Here is a 21,711-nt window from a genome sequence, read left to right on the forward strand (position 1 = left end):
ACTTCATGTTACAGCAATCTAGAGGCAAAACGTACAGCACAGGCAAGCTACTCTAGAGAGGTGGGTTCCAAAATTTAATTCATATCACCAAAATATTCACAATGCTTAGAAAGAATATGCTGAATGATTCTGCATCAGCAATCAATTGCTAAGCAATACAGTGACAGGATTGATCAAGAAATAAACTCTAGAATTGTTAAAGCTTATTGGCCTCGCTCCTTCGCCAGCATGACAATGCGCGCTTCGATGAGATCTGGGTTTATTGGAATTTTTAGAGGAATTTTAGAAATTGAAATTCTAGATTCAGATAGTCCATTTTCATCTAAGGGCCATTGTCCTGCTACATGTCCCACAAATAATAAAATAATATTTAAATTTTAAAAAGAAAATATAAAAGAAAATAATAAAATAATATAGGGTGGTCGGTCACCCCCATATTATTTTATTATTATTTTTTTAAATTTAAATATTATTTTATTATTTTATTAGTAGTAGGACACGTAGCAGGACAATGATCATTGAATGAAAATTGACGACTTGGATCTAGAATTCTAGAAATTGAAATTCTCTTAGGAATTTCAGTAGATCCAGATAGGAGTGTTCAAGCAGGTCATTTATAACTCATCCGCCAACCGATAACCGATTTATATATATATATATATATATATATATATATCATAGTCATAGTCAAGACTCAAGAGAGGATAAAACCCTAACTAAAATTTTGATTAAAAAATTTGCCCACGCAGTTAACTAAAATTATACTCTTCCAACACATTGTGAAAGAGAAATCTTCATCGATCACTGTTGTGGGTCAAAGCCAAATGACAATGATATAGCTTGTGTCATTTTCTCTAGACCAATCTTTATGGTTCGATTATTGATCAAATCGTAGAGAACTCAATTGGTCATTAAAGAGTTACGAAAGCTTTTTCATTATTATTATTATTGAAAATAAAATAAAATAATGAACCTTTTTATCAAAAGTGTCTTCTAAAAGCAGCATTTTTCTGTGCACCGCCGCCACTTAATTTGTACGTTATCCCGACAAATAAATAAAAGTTAAACGCTAAATACTAAATTTTCAATTAACTCATTATTAAATGTTTGTATGTGTACTTACAGGCCCAACCCAACAAGCTTCGACAGAGACCCAAAAGAAAAGCCTCAACACTACTACCACGGTAGTACCACCAGAGGTTTTTCGAATTAAAAGAAGTTCAGGGGTAGAGTTATTATATGCAGTAGATAAAGGGCTTTCATGCAATATAGCTAAAAAAAAACGTAACCTTCTTCCTCGAAGAAAATCACCGAAGGGAAATAGATTTCAGACACTTTTACACTCTCTTTCTTCTTCCTTTCAAATAGGGTTTTAGGGTTCTTGCCCTCGAGAAATCCCCAACTCAATACCCCCAAAACGTCAGCGTTTTCCGCAAATCTCCCATCGATGGCGACCGAATTAGTTATCAGCACAGACAGAGTTCAGAAATTCTACGACGACCTCGAAGCCCAGAAGACCATTCTATCCTCCTGCACCCAGCTATTCACAACCCTTTCCAATCGCTTCTCCTCCCTCCAGGACTCCCTCTCTCAGAAGTCCCAGTCCCTTGAGTCCAAAATCGAAGCACTGGAATCTAATTCCCGGGAAACCCTCGAATCCCTCTCCAATCGCGAGAATTCAATTCCCGAGCGGGAGTCGGCTGCCGTGGCACGCATCGAGGAGCAGAGAGAAGCCGCCCTTTCGGAATTCGAGAATCCCATTTCGGCGACAGCCGAGCTGTCCGAAAACCTGAAATCCCTTTCCCGGAAAATGGACTCCTCGGGGCTGTTGAGGTTCATCGTGTCGAAGCGGAAAGAGTCGGTTTCGCTGCGTGCGGAGATCTCGAAAGCGATCGCGGAGGCTGTGGACCCGCCGAGGCTGGTCTTGGACGCCATGGAAGAGTTTCTTAGCAAGAAGTCGGCGGATAGGCGGTGGGCCTGTGGAATGCTGGTTCAGGCGCTGTTTCCAGAAGCGAACGCCAGTCGTTCAGGGCCGGAGTTCGCAAGTAGCGTTGTGGAGAGAGCGGCTGGGATCCTGGGGCTGTGGAAGGGGCAAATGGACGAGGAAGGTGGGGCATTGGGGCCGGCCGAGGCCGTGATGCTCTTGCAAATGGTGGTTGGGTTAGGTTTGCGGTCAAGGTTCGATGAGGAGTATCTGAGGAAGCTGGTGGTAGAGTTTGCCGCCCGGAGGGATATGGCAAAGCTCGCTGCCTCGTTGGGATTTGGGGAGAAAATGGCAGGTTGGTGTTAGTTTGTTAATGGTTAATTTGTTGTTTCTTAGTTTTGCTCTAGATGAGAATTATTGTATGATTGTATTGGTTTAGCTGAGGATATGTTTGTAGTGATATTCCTTTTCTCATATCTTATCAGTTACTTGAAGTTTGTGTTGCTAGTTTCCATTGCATGAAGATTAATTCGTGAACAAGGCAAAACGTTTAATTCAGAAGTTGGCGCATTAGATTGGGCTTTCTGGTGTTGCATCTTATAACGTGATAACATAATGATACATTTGAATATTTTGTAGTTTTCTAATAGCTCGTTTTCTATATTGTATATATGATTCAAATGGGGCTGTTGCAAAATTGACATCTATTGATATGACAAGTGATGACAATTCGAAACAATGGCATGTTGCGAAATATGGGACGATTAATGTGTCACAATCAAGCTTGAAAGTTGCTATATTAGATACAATCAAGCTAGTCAATGTTTGTGAGATGTCCAATGTGTGCATAGGTGTAATTTGAATAGTTAAAATGAAGTATGTCTGAAATGTCTTATTCTTGGTAGCTTGAGAATCATCATTAGACTCCTGTTTATCATATTCATATTATATATCTTGATCAGATCTTAATGTGTGCTGCTCTAGATCTTAATTTGATTAGTTTTCATGGTTTTCTCAATCTTTTGTCTGTCTCTAGCTGAGTGTTTCTCTTGTATACTTTCTACGTACTTGGGTTGTGCCTTTTGCACTTTTCAATGTTATCTTGTTTATATATATATATATATATATCTTGATCAAGTTGTTTTAGGTCGAACTTCCATTATAGATTCATTGAGAGAGTTATGCTGATGCAAGTGTCCTGCCTCGTCACATGTCAATTGAGCACATAATTTTTTCTGAACTCAGCTCATGGATAGCTTTCATGTAAAGTATAATACACAAATCAAACTCTTGTGCCGATACTGACCAATGAGTTTATGTCGCTGAATTAGAAGTTTTGAAGTCTCTAAATAGCCATTGACCAAATTAATATGATAATCTAACTATATCATTGACTTTATAGTAATGGGAAAAATGTTTGAGCAAAGGTAGGTTGTGGAACGAGTCATTATAGCAAGGAAATATCAAGTTGATATGAGAATCAATAACTCTAGAAATAAACTTAGCTCATACGGTTACAAATAAGTGTTCTTTTAAAAATATCCGGATAATGTATTCCTTTTGTGGAGTCTGAAGAAATATGCCACCAGTGTACATGGTTTTGAATCTTTTAATTTGTTAATTGTCTAATTTCTCTTATAGAATATAAAATCAGATTTAGTAAGGTTAGGGTGTTGAACCTGAGCTCATAATTTAATAAATAAGAAAGAAATTAGAGTATGATTGATTAGACCTTGTATTTCAATTGTTTTATTTTAGGTTCTGTGCATTCTCTCAAAAATGTGTCCTTTTTCTATGTTTCTTTTTAGTTGAATATATCTTTAGTAAAGCGACTCTCCAGATAATGTGACTAAGGACGAGCAAAATGAAATTGCTTTGATTCAGAATTCACTTGCGTGGATGTCCAACTTTTTGTCTCCCATTTCGTAGCATCTTCTTCATTGAAGAAATTTCTCCTTTTTCCAGATATTATTGATGAACTGGTGAAGAGTGGTAAAGAGATAGAAGCTGTGTATTTTGCTTCTGAGGCTGGTTTGACAGAAAGGTTTTCTCCTGTTTCTCTGATCAAGTTGTATCTCAAGAACTCCAAAAAGAATGCTAGCACCATATTGAAGAATGGCAATAATAGCATGGCCACAATAGTATGTGTAACATCTACACATTTGTGTTCCCCAATAATTTTTGTTTGATAATACGAGTCTATTTACTCTTTGCATGATTACTTATTGTAAATCAACGTTCCAGGAGGAGTCGAGCACTCTGGAGTTGAATTCCATTAGAGCCATCATCAAATGTGTAGAAGACCACAAGCTGGAATCAGAGTTTTCCCTTGATAGCTTGAGGAAGCGGGCTACTCATCTGGAGAAAGCCAAGGCAGAACGGAAGAAGAATTCAGCTGCTGCAAGTAAGCCTCAGAATAAGCGACCTTATGGTGCTGGTGGTGGCCGAGGCAGTGGACCGCCTTCTTACCGTCCATCCAAAGCAGCCAAATATACTAACGCCTACACTCCTTTTAACCGGAGGAACCCACCTCCTCCTGCGCAGCATAGCCCAGCCGCTAGATATTCTGTGCAGTACAACTATCCTAGCCAAAGTGTTTACGAGGGTCCCAGTACAACCCCGTATGCTTCGAGCTATGGTGTTCCCCACAGTCAAAGTCCTGCTGCAATTCCTCGGCAACAGTACGCTCTCCCTGTTGACAGTGTGGGCGCTGCTGGGTATCGGGCCAGCGGGTCTTATGGAGGGCAGACTAGCTATGGTGCTTATGATTATGGCAATGCTGTTCCACCCACGTACCAACCTTCCTCATATACACAGTAATTCAGAAGCATCAGTAGCTAGATAATTTAGGATTTTTATATTTTGGTGATTCCTCACATGTGTTCCTCCTTTTGGGAGTGCCCTTTTTTATCTTAGGTTTTCGAGTTCTCCCTTATTGGTGGTCAAACTGGGAATAAAATCGAGGTTTTGGATTTTGTGGATTTTTTTTTTTTTTTTTCTTTCTTTTGCAATATATATATATATATATATATATATCCTTCAGGATTGAAAAGTGCTACTTTGTTTGAAACATAGCTGCTGAATGGCGAAACTGGTCATACTAGGCCCTGGTTTCGGCTCTTGCTGTATGGGTGTTGCACCCTTCAGGATTGAAAGTGTTCCACAAAATTTGTTAACCGGTCAGTGAATTTTACTAATCGCTTAAGCGGTTACCATTAGCGGTTTTAGTAGGGGTGCCAATGCGAGCGATTTTCTAACTGCCTGCTAACTGCTAACTGCTTAACCATTTTAACCGCTAAACCACAATAACCGCCTAGCGGTTAGAGGTTATCACTAACCGTTATCATTAAATCAATTGATTATATAATGACAAATTATACATATATAATATGACATAATTCATAAGTCATAAGTATGCAAGTTCATACTAATACAACAATCAAGTATCTAGAGTCTTAGTTCCAATGTATGTTATAAACTTATAAGTTCATATATGTTATAAATTATAATTATACATTATACATATATGCAATTATGCATATTAAATAATATAAATGTATAAGATCAATACTTAATCATATGATTTAATAACGATTCAAATACTTATTAAAGTGAATCATATTATTAATGTACAATGATAATGTGATTCGTATAATATCAAATTAAGTAATTGACATTGAATTAAAAAACGTGTTACTTATAACCACAATTGAAGTATTAATGTATTATCATTTTAATTTATATGACTATATAATAACAAATTATACATATATAATATGACATAAGTCATAAATATACCAATTCATACTAATATAACAATTAAGTACCTAAAGACTTAATTCCAATGTATGTCATAAACTTATAAGTCTATATATGTTATAAATTATAATTATACATATATGCATATGAATAATATAAATGTATAAGATCAATACTTGATCATATGATTCAATGACAATTCAAATACTTTATTCAAGTTAGTCATATTATTAATGTACAAATCTTTGTTATAAATAAATGTTCTATTAAAGACTTTTTACATGTTAAAACTAAATTTTAATAGGTTATGATTTATATTTAAGGAATTCTTTTTTAAAGTACAAGTAAATGTAAATTTGAGGTCAAATATTTTTTATTTTTTCAATATGGGCTCTTTTTAGAGCAATTTGGCCCAAGAAAGACACTAAAATGCAAAAAACAAATGAGGTAAAAATGCTACAGTGATTCAAAAAAAAGCCCAAAACTAAAAAATTTGTTATATGTTTATCTTGAGAAAGCTCAAAAAAAGAGCCCAAAAAAAGTCAAAAACGCCCAATTTTGAAAAAGCGGTTACAGCATGCGGGTACATGTTTTACTAACCACTAACCGGCGGTTAGTAGCTAACCGCTAACCGCTAAGCGTTACGGTTGCGGTTAGTGAAATTTAATAACTGCTAAGGCGGTTAGGATTAGCGATTTTTGCCAATAATTATTAACCGTAACCGCATTAACACCCCTAAGTTTTAACCAATAACTACTAACCGTAACTACATTTTCACTGTTAATTGCCCCTCTTGCAACTAAAGTTCAAACCGGTTCATGCTGCAACCATTAATTAATCCTAGTGGCCACAGGGGCCACACCTGTGCCCACTATTATTTTACCCTCCAAAATAAGTACAGCTTCAACGGAACCTTTCTCAAATAACTTTACTAAGTATTGAATCCAATCTGATAAAACTCCATTAATCTTATCTTTAACTATTTCTTTGCTGAAAAACAAAATGTCCTATAATTAAAGAAATAAATTTGAAAATATTTGTAAAAATTGCACAAGCATGTATACGTGTTTGTGTTAATAACTAAAAGAGCTATCTTTATAGGAGCCGAATCCCTCTTTAGAGATGGTCTAGAATTGTAACACGCATTTTGAACACGATTTAACCGATTTATAGTTGATTCCTGCAAACTACAAGAGATGGAAACAGTAGTTTTTGTAGCACAAATTCTACGGGTTGTATTCTTTATTTTCACCGCCATTTACAAAACGAATCATGAATATCATGAATATAGCCACCATGGAAATGAAAAATACGGGGAGGTACTTTCGTTGTATCTCTACGAATTTGAAATCCTATATATATATATATATATATATATATATATATATATATATATATTTGAGATAATTGTCATTTTTCAAATGTGCAGAGTACAGATTGCTGAATGCTTATAAAATCGGATTCGATTTTTCCGCAAGGCATGGCCAACGGAAACGACTTTTCTTTTTTGTCCTGCCTATTTAAATTATTTTTCTCATTTATATCGCTAGCATTAATAAGTTGCTCATTTAATGCGACCTACCTTATGAATTTCTTTTCCGGTATAAATCAATTTTATCAAGGTCAACATGCACTCATTTGGTAAGTGTTAGCTAGGTAGGACTCTCTCTCTTTTCTTCTAGATAATATGAAGAAGAATTTTAAGAGGAGGAAAGATCTAGATCTAAATCTTTTATTCTCTCCTTTCACGGTAGCAGTACTCGTGTCTTCTCTGTAAATTTTTCCGGTCTCCGTTTCTTGTTAGTTGCTTTAGATCTAGTTTGTAAATCTAGATCTAGATCTAGTATCTTCAACCTTAAATCTGATCGTTTTCTTCTGCTAAGACGTGTCTTTCGAAAGGATGCCTACGATGCTGTGCTCCTCCACTGCTACTTGTGGGATTTTTATTTTTTGTTTGTCCTGGCCTTCGGGTTGAGGATAGATTTGTTGTCCTAACCTTTGGGTTGAGGATGGAGTAGATCGGTGTGGGGGCTTAACTTTCACGACCGAATTTTTAGTTTCTAATTGTTTTTTATTTCTGTTTTTGTATTTGGGCTACCCATGTCTTAAATCTAGTCTGCACGAAGCAGATCTGTTCCTTAAATGTAATTGTACATGAGTTAGCATAAGTTTGAAGTCATTTTTATGATTTCGTAACTTTTATAACTTTTTGTTATGATTTTTCAGAGTTGTATACTCAGTAATGTAAGAGCTTTATGCTCGTGAAATTTCATCAATGGAAGTTTCATATTTTTTCAAAAAAAAAAAAGCATTAGGTAGGACTGAGCGTTTGATATGACTTACAAATTTAATATAAATTAAATATAAAATTAACTAAGGTTGACCTATACATTTTATACTCATCATTCAACACTACCTAAATTCAAAATACACCATTTAAGGTTGACAATTTTAATTCGACACGAAATTAACGAGTTAGGGTTGAGAGGTCTGACCTGTTTAATTAAATTGATCAGGTACATATTAACCTATACAGTCTTATACCCATACCTCGGCAAGACTCAAACTCGACACGTAAATATAAATTGTCACCTTATTTATAAGCAGGAGTAAAACTTTTGTATGCAATTATAATTAACTTATGACTTATTTACTTTTATGTCGCATAAATGCATGTCCACACAAATAAAACGACTATATGTATTTGTATATTTATTTATTTATATAAGTTCGGACTCACCCAAAAACAACTTTTTATTCTGCCCCCGATGAGGGGGCATTAATGCTATCATTGTCCGGTTCAAAGACTGACACTTCCTACACCGTTTGGATCTTTAGACCCCAAAGTTAGAATTTGCAATAATACTCTAGAGGATGTGCATGAACCTCTTGGGTTCTCTCTCTCTCTCTCTCTCTCTCTCTCTCTCTATCTATATATATATATAAGTTGGAGCCATGGTTGTTCTAAATAAGCAGTGCATATAATTCAGAAAGAGGAGATTTGTTTTCACAGAGGAGGAGAGATGACAAGCCACTGCAATGGCAACATGGACTCTTTTGTAAAGGTGCCAACCATAAAGTTCACCAAGCTCTTCATCAATGGAGAATTTGTTGACTCCATTTCAGGTTTCCCATTTCTCTCTCCCTCTCTCTAATTTATTATCATGTTGATATATATATAGTGGCCCAAAAAGCCCCCATCAAGATTGAAAAACCAGTTGGTTACAAAATTACGTTGGGGGTGTCACGGTGATTTCGTTTCACTTTCAAGACAAGAGCTCATGAAATCCACTCCTTGAGCTCTGTTATCATGGATGGCGCATGTTAGCATTTACTCGTTATTATTTTTTTTTTTGAAAAACTTAAAATTAAGCAGGAAAAACATTTGAGACGATAGACCCAAGAACGGGGGAGGTGATTACGAGGGTGTCGGAAGGTGACAAGGAAGACGTTGACTTGGCCGTGAAGGCAGCTCGTCAAGCTTTTGACAATGGTCCATGGCCCCGTTTACCCGGCAGCGTAAGTCGATCGTTTTATTTCTTCTTGTCTTCATATTTTCACTTTTAAACTGTGTTTTAAATATTTCTTACTCGTTTTTGTTTATTTATTATAATTTGGTGAGATTTGCTTGGTAAGTTGTTGGCTGGACGTCTTGGAGGACGGGCTCCTCCTTTTTTTTTTTTTATTTTTTTTTTATTTTTTTTTTTTATGGATCCTCTCTATTTCAAAGGAAATGAAGAGAAGTAAGTTCTTTATTTTACAAAGGTAAAATGATCATTTCACTTTTTTTGTTTTTTTGGACCATTCTATTTTTCGACTTCACTCCATTTCCTTTAAAATGAGGAGAATCCTTCTCCGCCCTTAGGGGGTTGTTCATGGCAGAAGTAAGTTCTTTATTTTACAAAGGTAAAATGATCATTTCACTTTTTTTTTTTTTTTGGACCATTCTATTTTTCGACTTCACTCCATTTCCTTTAAAATGAGGAGAATCCTTCTCCGCCCTTAGGGGGTTGTTCATGGCAGACAAGGTTTTTTGTTTCTAAAAATTAGATTAAAAGAAATTAAATTAGTATATATGTACAAAAATATCTAGGCCAGAAGTTCATGATAAGACTGCGTGATTTCGAGAAAAATTGTCATTTTCTGTTTTTTTGCCTCCCTTCTTTTTAAGTTTTATCCAAAAAGACGTACCATAAAGTGAGGTTGTTAGACTATTATTAGTGGATCACCAGATTTTACTAACCAAAATAATTAATATATATATATATATATATATATATATATATATCTATTTTAATTATTCACTTTTTTAGAGCACTTTAAATAGCATTATTATTTTAACAATCGACTTTTATTATTTATTAAAAAATAGAAAGGGAGAGAGAAATATTACCCTTTTTTTTTTCAATAATTGAGTGAGTAGTACTATTTATTATTAATAGTGAGTACTATTTACTCACAATTTTTTTTTCTAATTAAAATGGTGAGTTTGAAAATAGGAGTTTTTAACCACTTTTACCAAATTGCCTCATCAAAATAACCAAAAAATAATTTTGATGAGGCTATAAATAGTGCACTAAATTAGGAAAAAAAATATTTTACCCTATGAACTTCTATCTTCCTTTCTTTGATTTTCTTTTTTTAATTTTTAAATTTTAAATTTTGCCTTCCATGTTTAAAAGTTGAAGAGTTGACAATGTATCATAACTAAATTTCTAAAATTTTCAATCTAGTCATTTCGTTAGTCATTTCCTTCTTATTTGACGAACAATGATTCATGCGTGCTGCACGTGCGTTTTTGGGTATAACTTTTCAAAATTACCTCTAATTAAAGAAAAAAAAAGGGGTGGCCGTAGCCATCACTTGGGCCATTTTGGAGTGATTTCGGCTACCCCATGGGTGGAAGTTGGAACTAAAGTTTTGGTTTGGGGGGACAAAATTTTTTTAAAAAAATATTTTGGGGGGAGAAAAATAATTTTTAAGGTCTATTTTAATTTTTTTTTTTTTTTTTTTTTTTTTTGGGACTACCTTAGGCCTTGGGGGAGGGGGGGTGATAGGGACCCCCAAGAGCTAAGGTGGTTCCGCCCTTGGCCACCCCCAATTTGGGCGAAATGGGGGTGGCCAAAATGGCCCCCAGGGTGGCTATGACCGCTCCCAATATATATATATAAAATTTATGTAATAGAAAACATAAATTATTAACAAAGTTGCTACGTTGAAAATTTTATAAACTTGGTTCGGGTTGTTAATTTTTAAATATTGAAAGCAAAATTAAAAAAGAGGTGAAACATTGAAGAATTAATAGACTGTAATTTTCCCTTGTTTTTAAAGAGTCAAGAATATTGTAAGGTGACCTTTATAGGCTGCAATAAGTTGGCCGGTTAGACCAAGATGAGATTTAATGAGAATATTGGAATTGATTCCAATACCATACAGGCATTTTATTTTATATTTTGATTGGACCAATTTGGAATATTCTGCACGGTATATTAATTTGATACACATAGAGGTTGGTCTGATCTATTAGGGGAGGATTAATAAGAATTAAATTGATTTGTCCTTTTACATCAATTTATAGGGCTGAATATGCAGTGTGGAGCCAAATTCACTCGTGATGCTTTTTGACCTTTCTCGCAAATCTGCCAAAAACCCTCCTTAAAGGGGTTGCCATCTTAAGTAAGCTTAATTAAAAAGAGTCACGACCATTTACTTGCCATCAAAAAAAGGCAAAAGATTCCAGACAAGCAGCGTGAAAACGTTTGACTCTGGAAAATGATGTTTGTAAAATGATCTAGACAGCAGACTAGCTCTCATATAAGACTGCTTTATTGCAGTGCAATTGCACGGAATTTCCGTGCGTTATCAACTTATCAATAAGCCTCTCACTATTTTTTTTTTTCTTTCTCCTAATTTATTTATTTTTAATGTAAGCTAGTTTATTTATTTATTATTGATGGTGATTAGGAGAGAGGAAGGATTATGATGAAATTCGCGGATTTGGTTAACCAACACGTGGAAGAATTGGCAGCATTGGATACGATTGATGGTGGGAAATTGTTTGGTTCATGCAAGTCTATGGACGTTCCAGGGGCAGCAAATTGTCTACGATACTATGCGGGGGCGGCGGACAAAATTCATGGGAATGTGTTGAAAATGTCACGCGAGTTTCATGGGTATACATTGCGTGAGCCAATTGGTGTGGTAGGACACATCATTCCTTGGAATTTTCCCACCATCATGTTCTTTGGAAAGGTTAGCCCTGCCTTAGCCGCTGGGTGCACCATGGTCCTCAAGCCTGCTGAGCAAACACCACTTTCCGCTCTCTATTATGCTCATCTTGCTAAGTTGGTATGTTCCTAAAATTATAATTAGTTAGACTAATCTTATAAAACTGAGATATAATTTGATAATATGACAGTGAAAATCAGTCATGCATTAGAACTGTACTTGTAAAAAAAAAAAATTAATAACTAATATTTACTGTCATATCATCACATTTGTATGGTAGTCGTATTATAGTCTAACTGCTAAATAACACTATTCAATTAGTTAATGTGCATGCATGATGCATGAATGGTTCTAAACAATGTGTCAGACATGGTTGATGCTCACTAATGGCTTCATTAAGCTCTCTACAAGGCTAAGCTTTTACTTCTTTTATTTTAAATTTTTATAATAATTTATTTTTCTTGGGTTTAGGCTGGCATCCCTGATGGAGTGCTAAATGTCGTAACGGGGTTTGGACCAACCGCTGGTGCTGCCATAAGCTCTCATATGGACATTGATGCGGTAATTTCTAGTGTTTACTTTAATATCAATATTATTTATATAAAAAAGTAGAAAAATTTATGTCAAACACTACTTTCTATGTTATATATAATATATCTAATATTCAACTTACTTGTTCTTCGTTTGCTAGATAAGTTTTACTGGCTCCACGGAAGTCGGGCGAGAAATAATGCAGGCTGCAGCAAAAAGTAACTTGAAAACAGTCTCACTTGAATTGGGAGGTAAGTCGCCCCTTGTAATTTTTGATGATGCTGATGTAGACAAAGCTGCTGGGCTTGCTCTTTTGGGCATCCTTTATAACAAGGTGAGAATGTTAACCTTCTTGTCTTATTTTTAATAATTTTTGCATTTGTAGTTAATTAGAGATCAATTTGGGTTAAAAATTTATCATTTTTTTGCCCTTTAACTTAATTTCTCAGGGAGAAATATGTGTGGCAAGTTCTCGTGTTTTTGTTCAAGAAGGGATTTATGATGAATTTGTGAAGTTGTTAGTGGAAAAGGTGAAAGCTTGGAAAGTTGGGGATCCTTTTCATCCTAAAACTCAACAAGGTCCACAGGTAAGAATTCGGAAATTCCAAAAATGAATTATTATTATTATTATTATTATTATTTAGCAGCAGCACTTTAAACCATACTTTACATTTTATAAGTGTTGAGAAATAGTCTCACATTGCCTGTGGATAAGATCTTGGGCATGTTTATAAGGAATAGACAACCTTCTCTTATAAAACCGGTTTTATAAGATGAGTTAGGCTTACGAATTTCTTCATGGTATCAGATCTTACCACTGGATGAATGGAGACTCACACTACTTACCCCGTGACAAGCTTGGATCCGGAAAAATACCGGTCTGCATGTGAGGGAGGGTGTTAAAAAATAGTCTGGCATTGCTTGTAAACAAGATCGTGTGCATGTTTATAAGGAATGAACAACCCTCTCTTATTAAACCCTCCCCCTCAATGCATGCTAATTAAATGTCCAGGTTGATAAGAAGCAATTTGAGAAGATCCTTTCCTACATAGAGCATGGGAAGAGACAAGGAGCAACCTTGCTAAGTGGTGGTAACCCACTGGGGGACAAGGGGTACTATATTGAGCCAACCATTTTCACTGATGTTAAGGTGCACATATAAAACTTGGAAAATTCATTCAACTTTTATTTATTGTCCACTGAAAATTCATTCAACTTTTTTGTTCATCAAACTTGCTCAGGAGGACATGCTAATAGCAAAGGATGAAATATTTGGGCCTGTAATGGCACTCATGAAGTTTAAGTAAGTCTCCTTTAAAAAAGTTGATCCTTATCTCTCTCAATCTTTTCACATTAATTATGTGAATTTGCTGATTATTTTTGTATATGTATAGCACAATTGATGAGGCGATTAAGAAGGCCAACAACACTACATATGGGCTTGCAGCAGGTATCGTGACCAAGAACTTGGATGTGGCCAACACTGTGTCGAGATCAATTCGTGCTGGGGTCATTTGGATCAATTGCTATTTGGCTTTCGATCAAGACTGCTCTTATGGAGGGTATAAGATGAGTGGATTTGGAAGAGATTGTGGTTTGGAAGCCCTCGACAAGTATCTTCATGTTAAATCTATTGTGACTCCCATTTACAACTCTCCTTGGCTTTGAACCATTAATATTGCTTCTTATCTGGCAAATGGGGATGGATGAATCCTCTTGAGCAAATTATATATGACGCAATAAAATTATGTATTGCATTCCTGGCTCCAATTCAAATTATATACTATTATGGTTTTTATTCAAATTATAATTGAAGATTAGGCAATGTTTCTTTGTTATAATCCTTTTTTTTCTTTTGGGAAAATTCTAATTTTATTCATTCCAGAAAAATCATCTAGACCATAAAACTCTAAACAGGAAGAGTGGATTGCTCTAAAAGTACAATATCATAGATACTATTGGGGTCTCCTCCATCCATATTCTACCACTGATTACATTTGCCGCCAACTTTACGAGCCCATGAGCCGCCTCATTTGCTCCCCGTTTTACATGTTCGACATCCCAACTCCTAAAACCAGTTAGCACAGCATGAATGTCTTCCACAATTTGTCCATAGCAGCACCATTGTGGCCCATTAGCATTGATTGCTTGAACGACTTGCTTAGAATCCCCTTCCAAAATGATGTCCTGTACCCCCAAATCATGACATAATTCCAAAGCACATAAAGCCCCCATTTTTATAATCTTAAGTGTCTTACATTGATTGGTCGAATATAATCTTAATTATATGCCACTAAAAAAGAATTTTTTCCTAACATGCATTTTTTGACGAGTTAGGTGGTCTGACACGACAGTAAATTTTACTGATGTGGCATTTTTGACGTGTATTAGGCGTTAACATTTTGGGTGTCAGAAACGGAAAATTTCTGACGTGTCATTAGTAACACGTCAAAAATTTTTGACATGTCAAAATTGGCACGTCAGAAAAATTTTCTAACGTGTCACTTTCTGACACGTCAAAATTTTTCCTGACTTGTCAAATTTTGACACGTCAGTAAATTTCCTGACGTGTCAAAATTGGCACGTCAGTAAATTTTAAAAAATTATTAAAAAAATATAATTTTTCTTTTTAAAAATTTTTTCTATAATTTTTTTTTCAATTAAAAAATTTATTAATTTAAATTATTTTTCAATTAAAATAATTATTTTTAAATTTTTTTTCACCAATTTCGCCATTTCTGCCGGCTCTCTCCCTCTCTTCTTTTCTCAATTTTCTCACTCTCTCTCTCTCTCTCTCTCTCTCTCTTCTTTTCTCCATTTTCGTTTCTCCCCAGTAAGCTCTCCCTCTCTTCTTTTTTCCATTTTCTCACTCTCTCTCTTCTTTTCTCCATTTTCAAAAACCCAAACCCAAAATATCTTCAAAAAATCAAAAACCCAAATCAAAAAATCAACTTAAAAAATCAAAAACCTAAACATCAAACCCAACCGGAGCACATGGTTGGCCACTGTTAAGTGCCAAAATATTCATATTTTAGCTCTTAACTTATACTTGTTAATTCCTTAGTTTTGATTAATTTATGCAATTTTAGTTCTTTTATGTGCTTTCTTTGTTTTTGTAGGCTTTTGGAAGAAAATGAAGCAATTTCAGAAGTTTTGGCTTAAAGAGCTATTTTGGGAAAAGCTAGAGGCTCTGGTAGTGCGATCAATCGCAGTGGAGCTGTGATCGAGTGCACTACAGGCGAAGACCAAGACGAGCGCAAGGCGTGCGCTCATGTGCACAAGCAGTAGCCTTGATCGCACCTGCAATCGAGCGGCCAACACAAGATGATCGATTGCAATCCTGCGATCGATTGCACACGGGATGCGATCGAGAGCACCCGTGCGTGAAGAGCAAGCCAGCCGCCAGTCTTTTTATGGAAAGTGTTGATTTTAGGGTTTTGAAGTTTTGTGCGAACTAGGGCTCAAACCCTACGTTTTTTAAGGTTTCTAGAGTATTCCTAAGGCCTAGAAATAGACCCTTAAACCTTTATAATAGACACACAATTTTCGAGGAGAAAAATTAGAGCTCTTCAAGTTCAAGTTTTTGGTTTATTCTTTTCCTTTCTATTTTATTTTATGAAGATGTTTAACATCAAACTCATGTGTAACTAATTTACTTAGTAGGGCTAGATTGAAACCCTAATTATGTTTATTTAATATTTCAATATTGGCGGCTTTGTGATAATCGTGTTGTAATATTTAACTTGATTAATTCTTGTTTTTATGAATTCCTCATATGTGTTTGCCTGATCAACATATGCATGTGGTATGTACTAGTTAATTAAATCAATTTGGATAATCGAGTCTTGGGTTTAATAAAAGTAATAAAAGAAATCCACATTGGGTTCTTGGGTTAATCAACATGAGGAACTGGGAGTATACACCCATGCCTTAGGCCTTATGTGTTTGTCGATTTCCATAGAATCATGCTTTCTTAAAGAACAACGTAGTATACACCCATGCTAAATCCTTTAAAAAATAAAAGAGTTAGAGTATACACTCATGCTTAACTTGTTGCTTAGGAAAATCTATAGCTTAGAGAGTATACACCCATGCCCTTAGGTTGACAAATATATATTTTTTTTGTTTGACATGTCCACACAACAGGGGGGGAGGGGGATTCGAACTAGTGACATCTACTTTATTATGCGTGGTCCCAACCGATTGAGTTACCTCTTGGGGACTAGGTTGACAAACATTAAATATGCATAACATGATCAAATTAAGTATTGGCATATTGTTATATTATATAAACATGATTAGTGGTGGATAAACCCTACCTTTTTCTCAACACATATGTCATCAATCATATTACTCTTTGACATATACCGCCTACTTGCCTATACATTCATATATTATATACGAATCTGTGTTGCATATAGGTGTGTTTAAATTTTTTTTTTTTTTTTTTTTTTTTTTTTTTTTTTCACATAGCTATTTAAAAATTGTTTTTATTAATTGTCACGTTATTTAAATTATATAAAAATTCATATAAACATTTAAATTTTGAAGTCATACCTACTCAAATTTCCATGTCAAACAATGATGCGGGAGGCAGATATATCCAACGTACACATGCAGAAAAAAGAAAAATGGAAATATGAATTCAGCTTGTACCGTTGACTGGAGGGAAGCTGGCTGTCGGCAGACATGTTTCATTCTGGTTTAACCAAATGTTGAAAATCCCGGGTGATCATTAAATATCTACATATATATAAAGTTTTATTGATAAAATTTTTACATTAAATATCTACATATAAAGTGTTATTGTAAGAAATTAAAGCAATTTTTTATTCTTTTCTTTCTCCCTTCCCCTCCCTATTAATTTTTAATAAAAATAATATTTAGAGAAAGTATATAGTTGAATAGATAATTTGTTGGAGTTTGTATTAAAAAATTAGCTAGTAGTTAAAATAAAAAAAATATATATGTATTTTGAGTGGCTAAAATAGCCACTACTATCAGAGATGCTATAAACTAGTCTATAAAAGTAACATATATCTTTTAAGCTTTTAAAAAATCATATGAGAAGCATATGATATTAAAGAAAACATATGTTTCTTAGATGCTAATAAGGACATATATCACTTTTAAAGACTGGTTTATAGAAAATTTTTGTCTTAAATAATCTAATGTAAGAAAAAGTACTAGATAGTTGGTTGAAAGATAGGAGCACGTGTTGGTTCAATTAAATGGTTAATGATAATTTGTGACAAATTAAAGTCCATCAAAGCATTATTTTTTTTGTATCTACTTAGTCCTAAATTTGGGTTTGAACCAATTAAACTCGGATGTTGATACAATAACCAAATTAAGATTACTGGTGTAAAACTATGCCTCTCTTCCTTCGTGTCTTCAATGGACCATAAATTTGCAATAGCTTATAATGTAAATTATGCTTTTCTTTGGCGGGGCTCTTAAATTGTTGTTGGGAGAGAGGAAGGATAATGATGAAATTTGCCGACTTGATTGAAAAAAAATGTGAAAGAATTAGCTGCCTTGTATGCAATTGACGCTGGGAAATTGTTCAGTATAAGCAAGCCCGTGGACATTCCTTATGTGGCAAGCAGTCTTCGTTACTATGCAGGTGCAACTGATAAAATTCATAGGGAGGTATTGAAAATGTCTCATGAATTCCACGCATACACGTTGTGTGAACCTATTAATGGTATCGTAGGACACATCATTCCTTGGAACTTTCCAAGCAGCTTGTTGTTCATGAAGTTTAGCCCCGCTTTAACTGCCAGGTGCACCATGGTTGTCAAGCTTGATGAGCAAACGCCTCTCTCAGCTCTTTATTATGCTCATCTTGCTAAGCTAGTAAGTTCTGAGCATTTGTTTGATTAATTCATGATACATTATTCATATTGTCGATATGATTCAATTAAGTCCTCATTCGGCTTTTATGAGGTTAAGTGTGTATATATAAATATTTATTTTTATCATTTTTTTTCTTCTTTTTCAAGGCTGGTATGCCTAATGGAGTGCTCAATATTGTAACTGGACTTGGACCGACCAACAGCTGGGGCAGCCATTTGCTCTCACATGGACATTGATGTGGTAATTTCTAGCTTTTAATTTATGTGAACACTTTAAGACATTTTCCTAGCCATTTCCTTGCTTTGCATGTGTGCCGCTTGAATCTTCCATATATATGCTTGTTCTTGTTTTTTCAGGTCAGTTTCACTATTTCCACATAAATATGACGTAAAGTAATGAAGGCGGAAGCATAAAGCAATTTAAAAGTGATTCAACTTGAATTAGGACGCAACTCTCCCCTTATTATTTTCAACAATGCCGACGCAGATGTAGCTGCTCATCTTGCTACATCATACGAGAAGAGAAGCCATTAGAGCAGAGTTTTAGTTATACTCCAGATAAAGAGTTAAGAAAAAAGTGTTTTAATACATCACTGAGAGTGTATATTAGTTTCAACAGAGATTTCTCTTTGTATTATTTTACTGCTGTATTAATTCAAGTTTTGCATAACTTGAGTAAACACCACTGTAACAAGCTATTTATAGTGGATTGATCGGAGTTAGTCTCGTAGATGTAGACCCACTGCCGAACCACGTAAATATTGTGTGTTGATCTCTTGCATTTATTGTTCCATTATTATTTTGTGGAGTTTGCACAACCATTGATTCAATGGTGTGTCCATCCCTAACAAGGCCTGAATACTTCACCGCTTGAAAATCTAAATGAGGCTCACTTGCGGGCCCAAAGACACAAATCTCAAAATTCTTATGGATTTATTTACTAATTATTTTAGGGAATTGAGGGACTCTTGTAGGACCTAAAAAATACCTACCTATAAGGAGAATGCCTACATTTTGGATCAAGCCTAACTAGTTTGTGACCCGGCGGGCTTAAGTCTCAAAGTGACCCAAATACCTAACAACCCGAAGACAACTCATTTAGACCTGATATGCTCGCTCACCTCACATAATAACATTTTCCCACACCCCGCTAAACTCTATCTCTATCGGCCTGGAGAGAGAGAGAGAAGAGGCACCATGACCTTCCCTCCCCCTCAAAAATAAAATATAGGGAAATTATATATAAACTCCTTAGGTTAACGCGCCTTTATTAAAAACTCTCTAGGTGTTTTTTTTTTTTTTTTTTCTTTTTCTTTTCGAAAATTGACTCCCTAGGTCAATCGAAACTACAATAAACTCCCTACCGTCAAAAATTTTTAACAGCCGTTAAGGCCATTCAAAACTCTTCGTTTTACCTGATTAAAATATTAATTTAATTAAAAAAATTAAATCTTAAAAAAAAAAAAAAAAATTTGAAGGGTGGCCAAGACCCCTCCCCCCAACCCCTATGGGGTGGCCGTAAGCCAAACCACTCCTGGGGTGGCTTGTGGTCACCCCCAGGTGGTTTGGGGTGGTCTGCGGGCCACCCCTTTCCACCCATGGGGTGGCCGCAAGCCACCCCAAACCACCTAGGGGTGGCTGCAAGCCACCCCAACCACCTGGGGGTGGCCGCAAACCACCCTTGGGGTTTTTTTTTTTTTGGGGGGGGGGGGGGGGGGGGTCAGGGGTCGCCGGGTCGGTGCCACCCCTCGGCCACCCTTCAATTTTTTTTTTTTTTTTTTAAGATTTAATTTTTTTAAAATTAAATTAATAAAAAAAATTAATATTTTAATCAGGTAAAACATGGAGTTTTGAGTGGCCCTAACGGCTGTTAAGAATTTTTGACAGTAGAGAGTTTATTGTAGTTTCGATTGACCTAGGGAGTCAATTTTTGAAAAAAAACACCTAGAGAGTTTTTAATAAAGGCGCGTTGACCTAAGGAGTTTATACATAATTTTTCTAAAATATAAGACTTTAGAGACTAGAAGGTTCTATATGCGTGTATATAAGGTCTAATGTATGCATTCTATATCATGCTACATATTTAACGAGTAAGTGACCGTCTTTACTAGAGACTCTTGCCCCTACTGACTTAGGAGTAAGAATCCTTCCGATATTTTAGGACAGGTGAACTTCTCCCATCTTGTACCTTCTAGTGCAGATGAAACTCCTCTTTGGAAAGTGACCTCAAGTCACTGCACCAACAAAAGGGGTTTATGATGAATTTGTGAAGAAGTTAGTGGAAAAGTTGAAATCTTGGATAGTAGGGATCCTTTTGATCCTTAAATTCAGCAAGGTCCTCCCCAAATTCCAAAAATGACTTCTTATTATTATTTTTTAGCAGCATGACTTTAAACTAAACCATTTATAATAATTTTGACCATCTTTCTATGAATTTACATCTTATAAGATCATGCTAAACGTTCAGGTTGATAGCAAGCAGTTTTTAATGAATAAAATGTAAAGATTTGTGCAATATATAATTTTTGGTCAAAGTATCGTATGGGGCCGTGATGGCAGTTTGTGGATTTTAGACGTGTGATGTGGGATGTGATGGTCTATTAATTTAGTGGAGAGAGAGAGAGAGAGAGAGAAAGCGATAAAAATGGGGGAAAAGCAAAGAATATAGCAGATACGCTTTTCGTTGACGGATCGAAGTGCCCTTTCATTCCATATCGTGAGTGACGAAGTCATTGAAGAATTCAAAGGCCGACTGGACAATGACATTTTATCCTAATCAATTATTATTATTATTATTTAAGGATTATCTAATTAATTATATGAATGCATGCAGCAAACCAGGGAAATGAGGCATGGAGCCTATTATTTAATCCACTCTGATTTTGGCACCAAAAGAGTAGCATATATTATTTTCCTCTTTTGATTATGTTTTCCTTTTTTTCTATCTTCCTATGTCTCAACATGCATTTCTTCACAATTAATATAAGCCGAAATTTTAGATAGAATTTTTTTAAGGAGAAATCCTTCCAGTCTCATTAATTGATGAAGGATCACGAGCATAAAGCTCTTACATCACAGAACAAAAGGTCTGAGAAAATTATAACTGAAGTTACGAGGTTACAAGTCATAAATATATACATAACAATCTGACATTCAAGACCTATCTATGACATCAATATCCGTTAACCCATGGCTAATTTTCAGTTGTGACAACAGATCTGTTTCAGACAGACTCAACTCAATGCATAGGTAGCTCATATTCTTAGAAAACTTCCAGCTAAAACTCATAATCCTTAACTTGAAAGCCAAGAAATTGTTCACATTGATAACCTAAGGGTCTAGGCCATCCTTATTCAAACAAGTTAGAAAGAAACTGCAAAAAAAAAAAAAAAAAAAAGAAGACACAAAACC

The 21,711-nt window shown here is 35.2% G+C and overlaps 2 protein-coding genes and 1 pseudogene across 2 annotated transcripts; all 3 read left to right on the top strand.

Annotated features, from left to right (window-relative positions):
* The first annotated feature begins 1,298 nt into the window (after nt 1-1,298).
* LOC132166274 (FRIGIDA-like protein 4b) lies at nt 1,299-4,899 on the top strand. The gene is made up of 3 exons (XM_059577067.2): nt 1,299-2,279; nt 3,890-4,065; nt 4,169-4,899. Exons 1-3 carry the CDS (start codon nt 1,448-1,450, stop codon nt 4,742-4,744), a joined length of 1,584 nt encoding a protein of 527 aa, XP_059433050.1. The 5' UTR covers nt 1,299-1,447; the 3' UTR covers nt 4,745-4,899.
* A 3,661-nt stretch (nt 4,900-8,560) lies between these two features.
* On the top strand, nt 8,561-14,238 carry LOC132166586 (aldehyde dehydrogenase family 2 member C4). The gene is made up of 9 exons (XM_059577433.2): nt 8,561-8,809; nt 9,060-9,202; nt 11,648-12,031; nt 12,383-12,472; nt 12,603-12,776; nt 12,892-13,029; nt 13,455-13,592; nt 13,684-13,745; nt 13,837-14,238. The coding sequence occupies exons 1-9, from the start codon at nt 8,707-8,709 to the stop codon at nt 14,108-14,110; spliced, it is 1,506 nt and encodes a 501-aa protein (XP_059433416.1). The 5' UTR covers nt 8,561-8,706; the 3' UTR covers nt 14,111-14,238.
* A 3,690-nt stretch (nt 14,239-17,928) lies between these two features.
* LOC132165178 (aldehyde dehydrogenase family 2 member C4-like) lies at nt 17,929-20,772 on the top strand (annotated as a pseudogene).
* Nucleotides 20,773-21,711: the final 939 nt, after the last annotated feature.

This window comes from Corylus avellana, chromosome 11 (genome assembly GCF_965113065.1).
Source record: "Corylus avellana chromosome 11, dhCorAvel1.hap1.2, whole genome shotgun sequence".
Classification (NCBI taxonomy): Eukaryota; Viridiplantae; Streptophyta; class Magnoliopsida; order Fagales; family Betulaceae; genus Corylus; species Corylus avellana.